The sequence below is a fragment of the Entelurus aequoreus genome, linkage group LG12 (genome assembly GCF_033978785.1).
Source record: "Entelurus aequoreus isolate RoL-2023_Sb linkage group LG12, RoL_Eaeq_v1.1, whole genome shotgun sequence".
NCBI lineage: Eukaryota > Metazoa > Chordata > Actinopteri > Syngnathiformes > Syngnathidae > Entelurus > Entelurus aequoreus.
Genome location: NC_084742.1, coordinates 5,368,787 through 5,380,615, shown reverse-complemented (window position 1 = coordinate 5,380,615; position 11,829 = coordinate 5,368,787). Strand labels below are relative to the sequence as shown.

General features: G+C 30.0%; 1 protein-coding gene across 1 annotated transcript in view; it reads right to left on the bottom strand.

Annotated features, from left to right (window-relative positions):
- Nucleotides 1-6,572: 6,572 nt before the first annotated feature.
- Nucleotides 6,573-11,829, bottom strand: part of LOC133661372 (lysine-specific demethylase 5A-like) — a 38,080-nt gene continuing 32,823 nt past the window's right edge. Inside the window, exons 27-29 of the mRNA XM_062064530.1 lie at nt 11,492-11,712; nt 10,949-11,422; nt 6,573-7,243 (exon numbers count right to left, since the gene is read on the bottom strand). Of these exons, the coding sequence (XP_061920514.1) occupies nt 6,923-7,243; nt 10,949-11,422; nt 11,492-11,712 (1,016 nt within the window). The 3' untranslated portion in view covers nt 6,573-6,922. The remainder of the gene's footprint in view (nt 7,244-10,948; nt 11,423-11,491; nt 11,713-11,829) is intronic.

Here is an 11,829-nt window from a genome sequence, read left to right as displayed (position 1 = left end):
AATACATAGTGCTAATATTATATATGTTTTGCTGTTTTTAAGACTAATATAAAAAAACATATGGAAATTACTGGAAAAAAAATTATAAATGTTTCGCCATTTGTAAAAAAAAAAAAAAAAAAGAAAGGAAAAAAAAAAGTCTTTAAATAGATAATTCAACATTTTAGATATATTCTTATAAAATTTGTTAAAGATAATACTATTTATGCAAGAAAATGTGTGGAAATGTATGATTTTTTTAATGTTGATTTGTAAAAAAATAAACATAATTAGAAATAGATCATTTGAAACATTTTAAAATATTGTATTACTGTAGAATGTGTTATAATACTTTATCAACATGAAACTATTTTTAAATAATTACAACGGTATTTTATTATTATATTAAATTTATGAAAAATAATTTGGAAAATGTATCGTTTGAAAAAAAAAAACTTTAGGTAATTTTTAAAACATTTTAAATTATTATATTCATACAAAACTTGTCATACTTACAATACTTGGTCAACATGAAAATATTTCTAAATAACATATAATGTTATTAATACCTGACCACAATATTTATAGGATTATGAATGCTTAAAAAAGTTCTTTTTTTTTATCAGTTTGTCCAAAAAAAAAGTATTTTATTACTATATTGTACTATTATTGTACCTAAAACAGAATCTTAAAGTGCTGGAAACATAATGACAATTTTCATAATTTGTACAAAAAAACACTTACTGCAAATATATAGTACTAATATTATATATGTTTTGCTGTTTTTAAGACTAATATAAAAAACATATGGAAATTACTGGAAAAAAAATTATAAATGTTTCGCCATTTGTAAAAAAAAAAAAAAAAAGAAAGGAAAAAAAAAAGTCTTTAAATAGATAATTCAACATTTTAGATATATTCTTATAAAATTTGTTGAAGATAATACTATTAATGCAAGAAAATGTGTGGAAATGTATGATTTTTTTAATGTTGATTTGTAAAAAAAAAAAAAAAAAAAATTACAAATAGATCATTTGAAACATTTTAAAATATTGTATTACTCTAGAATGTGTCATAATACTTTATCAACATGAAACTATTTTTAAATAATTACGACGGTATTTTATTATTATATTAAATTTATGAAAAATAATTTGGAAAATGTATCGTTTGAAAAAAAAAAAACTTTAGGTAATTTTCAAAACATTTTAAATTATTATATTTATACAAAACGTGTCATACTTACAATACTTGGTCAACATGAAAATATTTCTAAATAATATATAATGTTATTAATACCTGACCACAATATTTATAGGATTATGAATGCTTAAAAAAGTTCTTTTTTTTTATCAGTTTGTCAAAAAAAAAAGTATTTTATTACTATATTGTACTATTATTGTACCTAAAACAGAGTCTTAAAGTGCTGGAAACATAATGACAATTTTCATAATTTGTACAAAAAAACACTTACTGCAAATATATAGTACTAATATTATATATGTTTTGCTGTTTTTAAGACTAATATAAAAAACATATGGAAATTACTGGAAAAAAAATTATAAATGTTTCGCCATTTGTAAAAATAAAAAAAAAGAAAGGGAAAAAAATGTTTTTAGATAGATAATTCAACATTTTAGATATATTCTTATAAAATGTGTTGTACTAATATTATAGTGAAGATAATACTATTAATGCAAGAAAATGTGTGGAAATGTATGATTTTTTTTGTTGATTTGTAAAAAAAACAAAAAAACAATTAGAAATAGATCATTTGAAACATTTTAAAATATTCTATTACTGTAGAATGTGTTATAATACTTTATCAACATGAAACTATTTTTAGATAATTACGATGGTATTTTATTATTATATTACATTTATGAAACAATAATTTGGAAAATGTATCGTTTGAAAAAAAAAAACTTTAGGTAATTTTTAAAACATTTTAAATTATTATATTTATACAAAACTTGTCATACTTACAATACTTGGTCAACATGAAAATATTTATAAATAACATATAATGTTATTAATACCTGACCACAATATTTATAGGATTATGAATGCTTAAAAAAGTTCTTTTTTTTTATCAGTTTGTCCAAAAAAAAAGTATTTTATTACTATATTGTACTATTATTGTACCTAAAACAGAGTCTTAAAGTGCTGGAAACATAATGACAATTTTCATAATTTGTACAAAAAAACACTTACTGCAAATATATAGTACTAATATTATATATGTTTTGCTGTTTTTAAGACTAATATAAAAAACATATGGAAATTACTGGAAAAAAAATTAGAAATGTTTCGCCATTTGTAAAAAAAAAAAAAAAAAAAAAAGGAAAAAAAAAAGTCTTTAAATAGATAATTCAACATTTTAGATATATTCTTATAAAATTTGTTGAAGATAATACTATTTATGCAAGAAAATGTGTGGAAATGTATGATTTTTTTAATGTTGATTTGTAAAAAAAAAAAATAATAATAATTAGAAATAGATCATTTGAAACATTTTAAAATATTGTATTACTGTAGAATGTGTTATAATACTTTATCAACATGAAACTATTTTTAAATAATTACGACGGTATTTTATTATTATATTAAATTTATGAAAAATAATTTGGAAAATGTATCGTTTGAAAAAAAAAACTTTAGGTAATTTTTAAAACATTTTAAATTATTATATTTATACAAAACTTGTCATACTTACAATACTTGGTCAACATGAAAATATTTCTAAATAACATATAATGTTATTAATACCTGACCACAATATTTATAGGATTATGAATGCTTAAAAAAGTTCTTTTTTTTTATCAGTTTGTCCAAAAAAAAAGTATTTTATTACTATATTGTACTATTATTGTACCTAAAACAGAGTCTTAAAGTGCTGGAAACATAATGACAATTTTCATAATTTGTACAAAAAAACACTTACTGCAAATATATAGTGCTAATATTATATATGTTTTGCTGTTTTTAAGACTAATATTAGAAACATATGGAAATTACTGGAAAAAAAATTATAAATGTTTCGCCATTTGTAAAAAAAAAAAAAAAAGAAAGGAAAAAAAATGTTTTTAGATAGATAATTCAACATTTTAGATATATTCTTATAAAATGTGTTGAAGATAATACTATTTATGCAAGAAGATGTGTGGAAATGTATGATTTTTTTAATGTTGATTTGTAAAAAAATAAAATAAAATAATTAGAAATAGATCATTTGAAACATTTTAAAATATTGTATTACTGTAGAATGTGTTATAATACTTTATCAACATGAAACTATTTTTAAATAATTACGACGGTATTTTATTATTATATTACATTCATGAAAAATAATTTGGAAAATGTATCGTTTGAAAAAAAAAACTTTAGGTAATTTTTAAAACATTTTAAATTATTATATTTATACAAAACGTGTCATACTTACAATACTTGGTCAACATGAAAATATTTCTGAATAACATATAATGTTATTAATACCTGACCACAATATTTATAGGATTATGAATGCTTAAAAAAGTTTTTTTTTTTTTATCAGTTTGTCAAAAAAAAAAGTATTTTATTACTATATTGTACTATTATTGTACCTTAAAACAGAGCCTTTTTTGTAAATATATGAAAATATATGTAAAGTGCTGAAAAAAATAATGAATTTTTTCATAATTTGTACAAAAACACTTACTGCAAATAATACTATACCTTTTTTGCTTTTATATAAGACTAATATAAGAAACATATAGATATTACTGGAAAAAAAAGAAATAAATGTTTTACCATTTGTAAAATTTTTAAATAGGTGATTCAACATTTTAGATATATTTTTTTTATAAAATGTGTTGTACTAATATTATACTGAAGAAGATACTATTTATGCAAGAAAATGTGTGGAAAATGTATGATTTTTTTTCATGTTGATTTAAAAAAAATAAAGAAATAATAATTATAAAAAGATCATTTGAAACATTTTAAAATATTGTATTACTGTAAAATGTGTTATGAAATTCTATCAACATGAAACTCTTTTTAAATAATTAACATAGTATCTTATATTATATTAAATTTATAAAAAATGATTAGAAAAATTTATCATTGAAAAAAATGTTTTAGGTAATATTTTAGGTATATAATAAACATTTTACATTATTATATTCATACAAAACGTGTCATACTTACAATACTTGGTCAACATGAAAATATTGTTTAAAAATGTAACATTGATTTAAAAAAAAAGGTTATAAATAGATCATTTAAAACATTTTTAAATGTTATATACATATAGTATATATAAAGAAAAAGAGAGATAGCGAGAGAGAAAGAAAAAGAAAGAGAGACAAATGTGTTGTACCATTATTATACTGAAAAATATATTGAAAATTAAATGTAATTAAATAAACCTTTTTTTTTTAAATGGATGAAACATGATTTAAAATATTTTTGTTGTAACATTATATTGTTACAAAATGTAGTATACTATTATTATGCCTAAGAACAGAGCTTTTTTGTATACAATCAAAGAAAATGTGTGGATAGTAATAAAAAATAAACAATTTTCTCAATTTGTCAAAAATTTATAAAAACATACTTTAAGATAGTGCAAATTATCTTAGAATTTTTCTAGAGTCTAATATCACTGCCTTTATTATACTATTTGTATACCTTTTATTAGGGGTGTAAAAAAATTGATTTTCAAGTGAGTTGCGATTCTTAATCAATTTTTGAAATAGATAATTTAACATACTGTCAATTTTTTATATTATATTATTATAAAATGTGTTGTATTTTTATACTGAAGTAGATCGTTTTATGTACAATATGAGAGTGGAAATTTATGAAAAATATTACAAATTCAGTATTAAAAAAAAAACACCCAACACAATACACATTTTAAACATACAATAAATTGTTACACTGTGATACTGAGAAATATATTTTTGTTTAATACATAATGTAGCAAAATGTGGAAATGTATGAAATATTTTAATGAATAATTATTAATAAAAAAACAGAGAATTTAAAACATTTTAAATATATTACTATAAAATGTGTTAGACTAAAATACTGAATATACTTTATATGCACAATCTAAGAAAATGTGTCAAAATTCATGAAAAATATTTTATAAAATGTTTGATTGGTAAAATTTTTTTATATTTTTCAAAACATGTTGTAAATATATTACTCTTATACTGAAGATATTTTTATATACTATATAGTGTATGAAAATGTGTGGAAATTTATGAAAAATTATAACTATTTGTAAAAACACTCCTAGAGCGTTGAAATTATTTCAAATAAATTACTCTAAAATGTGTTGTACTACTATACTGAAAATACTTTCTATGCGCAATATAAGAAAATGTGTATATATTTCAAAACATTTTTCAAATATATTACTCTTATACTGAAGAATATATACTTTATATAATATATAATGTATGAAAATGTGTGGAAATTAATGAAAAATTATAATAACTATTTGTAAAAACACTTGAGAGAATTTAAATTATTCCAAATAAATTGCCATAAAATGTGTTATACTACTATACTGAAAATACTTTCTATGCGCAATACAAGAAAATGTGTGGAAATTCATGAAAAATTATAACTATTTGTAAAAACACTTGAGAGAATTTAAATTATTTCAAATAAATTGCCATAAAATGTGTTATACTACTATACTGAAAATACTTTCTATGCGCAATATAAGAAAATGTGTATATATTTCAATTTTTTTTTCAAATATATTACTCTTATACTGAAGAATATATACTTTATATAATATATAATGTATGAAAATGTGTGGAAATTAATGAAAAATTATAATAACTATTTGTAAAAACACTTGAGAGAATTTAAATTATTCCAAATAAATTGCCATAAAATGTGTTATACTACTATACTGAAAATACTTTCTATGCGCAATATAAGAAAATGTGTATATATTTCAATTTTTTTTTCAAATATATTACTCTTATACTGAAGAATATATACTTTATATAATATATAATGTATGAAAATGTGTGGAAATTAATGAAAAATTATAATAACTATTTGTAAAAACACTTGAGAGAATTTAAATTATTCCAAATAAATTGCCATAAAATGTGTTATACTACTATACTGAAAATACTTTCTATGCGCAATACAAGAAAATGTGTGGAAATTCATGAAAAATATTTTTTTCAATGTTTAATTTGTAAACAAATATATATTCCTAAACATTTAATAGATTACTACCAAATGTGTTACACTACTATAAAACTGAAAAATATACTTGTTATGCACAATGTATGAACATTTTTTAAAAAAAGATATTTTTAATCATTTGTAAAAAAAAAATAAAAATCAATAAATAAAACACTGTAGTAACATTATATACTTTTTTTTTTTTTAACCCTAGGACAAATTCAATTTTATGTTTAATGGAGGAAAAATTGAAATTACTGAAAAAAAAAAAAGATAAAATAACATTCTTTTTTTTAAAATTAAGTTGTAATATTTTTTCGCATTTTGGAAATCAATACACCTCTACCCTTCACACCCTTTTTGCGCGACACAAACAGATATACAGAAACTACAACATGGTGTATTCGGTAGACTTGTTTGACTAGGAATAGTTTATTAAAAGGTGAGAAAACAAAAAAAGCCACAATCCATTATTTTAATTGCTTTCAAGCTATGTACATTATAAATAATTCCACTACATTACAACCATTTCTGAAGCTGGAGTCCTACTGACACGAGTGTGGAAGGTTGCAGTATTGCGTTCGATTAAACATGTCGAGTTCGTATTGGAGCTGGTGGATTCTTCTCGAGCTAAAACTTGTGTCGGGTCCAAGGAGGCTGGAGTTTGATGACGCAGGAAGTTGACAACTGTTCCGTCTTGCCGGTGGATACTGGATGGAGTCTCTTTAGGCCTCTCCTAGTGCTAACTGCTCTGCTGGGGCGCCAACGAGCTCGCCGCGTTTAGATGTGCGACGACGGTTGCGGCGCGGGACCACGAGCCGCCGCCGCCGGACGACAGGAGAGCCGGCGTTGCCAGCACCACCACGCTTTCCTCTGCCGCCTCCTCTTCGTCCTCCTCCTCCTCCTCCTCCTTCGCGCCTCCTCCTCCCCCCCTCCTCCTCGGCCCCTTGAGGGAGCAGTCCTCGCAGATGTAGTCTTCGTTCTCCGCCATCTCGCAGGAGACGCCCACGCACACCTGGTGGAACCACTCGTCGCAGCCGCCGTCGCACTGCACCCAGTCCACCTTGACGAGGCATAATTATTAGCGCGTGGAAAACAGACCGCCATCAACATTCATTACGTCACCACCACTGACAGGCCTACCGATCCCAGCGCTCTGATTGGCCGCCGCAGACTGGCCACTTGTTAACTTACTGGTCAGTTAATACGTTACGTGTAACTCTCTTTAAGGTGTTCCAGTGTAGTTATATTCAATAACATTTCCATGATGTCCAAGTGTTTGTTATTAACTCAAACTACTGTACACACAAGGAAAACACGTGTTCAGGCTTAAAAAACTCTTCTGTCAAAGAATCCTATTATTATTCCACGCCCCCCCCAGTAGACTTTTTGGATTATCAATTTATTGTTTTGTATTATAATTAACACATTCCATGATCCCCCCCTCTGTTTCCCCAGGAAACGTGAGCATATAACCCCAATTCTTCGGAGTTTGCACTTGCTCCCTGTTCATTTTAGAATTGATTTTAAATCCTTGCTGTTTGTTTTTAAAGCTTTACATGGACTGGCACCTCAGTATATCTCGGACCTCATCCAAATTTACACACCTGAGGTCCGAGAGCCAGCTCCAGCTCGTGGTGCCCAGGACAAGACTTAAAACCAGGGGAGACAGGACCTTCTCTGTGGTCGGCCCTAAACTCTGGAACACTCTGCCCCTCCATGTTCAAACTGCTCCCACAGTGGAGTGTTTTAAGTCTCGTCTTAAGACCCACTTTTATTCTTTGGCTTTTAACACTACGTGAGTTGTGTGGTCTTCTGTCCTCTGTTGTCCTGTGTGGTTAGGGTTAGGGTTATAAATTGTGATGTCTATTTTACTGTTTTAATTGGTTTTACCCTTTAAAATCGTTTTTAATCATATTTATTTTTTATATTGTCTCTGTATTGGTTTTCTATTCATTTATTCTTTGTTTTTATTCAGTCATTGGTGTAGCATAATATTGTTTTTAATATTATTTTTAATATCGTTTTTAATATTGTTTTTAATATTGTTTTTAACATGGCTGTGCAGCACTTTGGAAACATTCTTGTTGTGTAAATGTGCTATATAAATAAAGTGGATTGGATTGGATTATATAGCAAGGCGCATAAAATAGATGATTTGCAAAAAATGCAAAAATGTGACACTCTTTACCCTCGGGACCAATTTGGTCCAAACATTTTACAGCAAGGGCCGCATAGATTGAAAATTGAAGGCTGCCGGGGGCCACTTTGATACTTAAGACTTAGACTTCGACAAACTTTAATGATCCACAAGGGAAATTATTCAACACAGTAGCTCAGTTACAATGATGGCAAGTCATTTTGTATATTAAAACTAGAGATGTCCGATAATGGCTTTTTTGCCGATATCCGATATTGTCCAACTCTTAATTACGGATTCCGATATCAACCGATACCGATATATACAGTCGTGAATGAACCCATTATTATGCCTAATTTTGTTGTGATGCCCCGCTGGATGCATTAAACAATGTAACAAGGTTTTCCAAAATAAATCAACTCGAGTTATGGAAAAAAAGTCACAAAGTGCATTATTTTTTTTAACATGCCTCAAAACAGCAGGAGGAGGTTGAGGTGGGGGTGGGGGGTTACCGGGGGGTGTATATTGTAGCGTCCCGGAAGAGTTAGTGCTGCAAGGGGTTCTGGGTATTTGTTCTGTTGTGTTTATGTTGTGTTGCGGTGCGGATGTTCTCCCGAAATGTGTTTGTCATTCTTGTTTGGTGTGGGTTCACAGTGTGGCGCATATTTGTAACAGTGTTAAAATTGTTTATACGGCTACCCTCAGTGTGACCTGTATGGCTGTTGAGCAAGTATGCCTTGCATTCACTTGTGTGTGTGAAAAGCCGTAGATATTATGTGACTGGGCCGGCATGCAAAGACAGTGCCTTTAAGGTTTATTGGCGCTCTGTACTTATCCCTACATCCGTGTACACAGCGGCGTTTTAAAAAGTCATGCATTTTACTTTTTGAAACCGATACCGATCATTTCCAATATTACATTTTAAAGCATTTATCGGCCGATAATATCGGCAGTCCGATATTAACGGACTTCTCTAATTAAAACCAATACAATGGTCAATCAATATATGTTAAACTATCTAAACACAAAATCCTTATCTTCGCTTTGTGTTATCACTAACAAAGCATTTTCTGCGTAATTTTGCCCTAATTTAAGCATATAAGCAAAAAAAATGGCTAAATGGAGTAAAAAAAATACAACTACTACAGCAACACCAAAATAATCAGACCGCGCAGTTCAGTATCGTGACCTCTGATTGGCTCAGCCTCAGGTACACTCATAACATTAGCATGCTATGTTTTTCAGCTAATTTTTACAGTTGAACACCTCACTCATTTAACTTAGTACTTGAATCATGCTAACAGTTAACATGCTAGCCATGCTAACATTTATGTGCTATTTTTTTCCGCCAATTTTGCAGCCGAACACCTCAGAGTCATATGACCTGGTACTTGACATATTCTAACTTTTAGCCTGCTAACTTTAACATTCTAGCATAACATTTAACGTGCTAACTTTTTTAGCCAATTTTGCAGCCAAATGCCGAAGACTCATAAGTTGGTACTTGACACATGCTAACTGTTTGCATGCCAATTTTTTAGCCAATTTTGCAGACAAATACTCTAGGGTCATACGACTTGGTACTTGACACACCCAAACTGTTTGGATGCTAACATAAGTGTGCTAACTTTTTTAGCCAATTTTTCAGCCAAACACCTCAGTCGTATATGACTTGGTACTTGACACATCCTAACTGTTAGCCTGCTAATGTTAACAATCTAGCATACTAACATTAGTATGCTAACTTTTTAGCCAATTTTGCAGCCAAACACCTCAGTCATATATGACTTGGTACTTGACACATCCTAACTGTTAGCCTGCTAATGTTAACAATCTAGCATACTAACATTAGTATGCCAACTTTTTAGCCAATTTTGCAGCCAAAAACCTAAGACTTCTATAACTTGGTACTTGACACATGCTAACTGTTTGCATGCTAACATTAGTGTGCTAAAACTTTTTTTAGACAATTTTGCAGCCAAACTCCTCAGTCATATATGACTTGGTACTTGACACATCCTGTTAGCCTGCTAGAGTTAACATTCTAGCATATTAACATTAGTGTGCTAACTTTTTTGGCAATTTTGCAGCTGTACACCTGAGTCATATAAATTGGTATGACACATGTTGGCATGCTAACTTTTTAAGATATACTTACATGCGTACACTTCATAGTCATATGATTGTTACTTGATGCATGCTAACGTTAGAATTTAAGTTTGGCTTGCACGTTTCAGCGGCTTGCACATTTCAGCATTCAAATGCAATTTCTCCCAAAATTGCATATTCTAGTTTTTTGTGTAATATTCTAATCCGGGATGTTTTAATTTTGTTTTTTGAATGTGTCGCGGGCCAATAAAAAACAAGCTGCGGGTTGCACTGTGGACAGCCCTAGTATATACTGTATGGTATTCCTAATAAATCAACCTAATGGCCAGGGAGGGACTGTTAAATATATACATAGTGTAATCGCTGACGTTTATCACTACATGTAAGGAGTCACATGCTCACTTCTGACCTCTGTTAACATGTAAACCATGCTTGTGTCTATCAATCATTTAGTGCAATGTGACTTCGTGTCAACACCAACATGATGATACATGTGCAGTTCAGCTGCTAAGTGCTCACCTTGTCTTTGCACGGTCTTTGACAGTTTTTGGCCGCGCACACAGCGTTCTCGTCGTTGGAGTCTTCAGCCCCGGACCAATCGTACTTGGAGGGAATGTCCAGAATCTTCTTCTCTTTCCTCTTGTCCAGCCCCTCCCTGATGGCCTCCGCCTTGGCGGCCGCTTTCTCTTTCCTTTTCCTCTCCTTCTCCTCCTTGGCTAAACGTTTGGCCAGTTGCTTCATCTCGCGGTTCTTCTCCAGGCCCAATTTAAGCTTCTTCTTCTTGGTTTTACCCCCGAGGCCGAGCTCCAGGCCGGCCCTTTTCAGTTCCTTGGATTTGGACGGCCGTACGTCCCCCAGGACCGTGGTGGTCATCAGCATGTGGTGGTGATGGTGGTGGTGGTGATGCTCGCCTCGCTCTAACTTCCGCTTCCTCTTTTTATCGGAATCCTTGATCTTGATTTTCAGCGACTTATCCATCGGATTGTCGTCCGGCTGTGGAGAAAAAGACAATCTAGAAAAATGTAGCAGGGATACTAAGTAGTATAAGTAGAAGTTCCCTACGTCCATGACCTGGAGGAACCGCTCCTCCAATGGTGGATGTGTGGCCTGCAGGATCCTCCAGATGTGCTGGGTCTCATCCAGGGACACCTCCAGCAGGTCGCCCAGCATCATCAGCTCCTCCAGCTGGGCTTTGGCCTGTGGAGACAACTCAAGCACGGGTGGCTCCAAGCTGCGGGGTACCAGAGGGGTCTTCCGGGGCTGCTTCCTTGGCGTTCCCACATCTGCAACATTTTTCCAGTCATGAGATATTCAGGATCGCTGACACAAAACGCAGAGAAGACTAGCCTCGCTTTTAGGACTGGACATCATGGCCGATTTCCCAAATCGATTCATAAGGT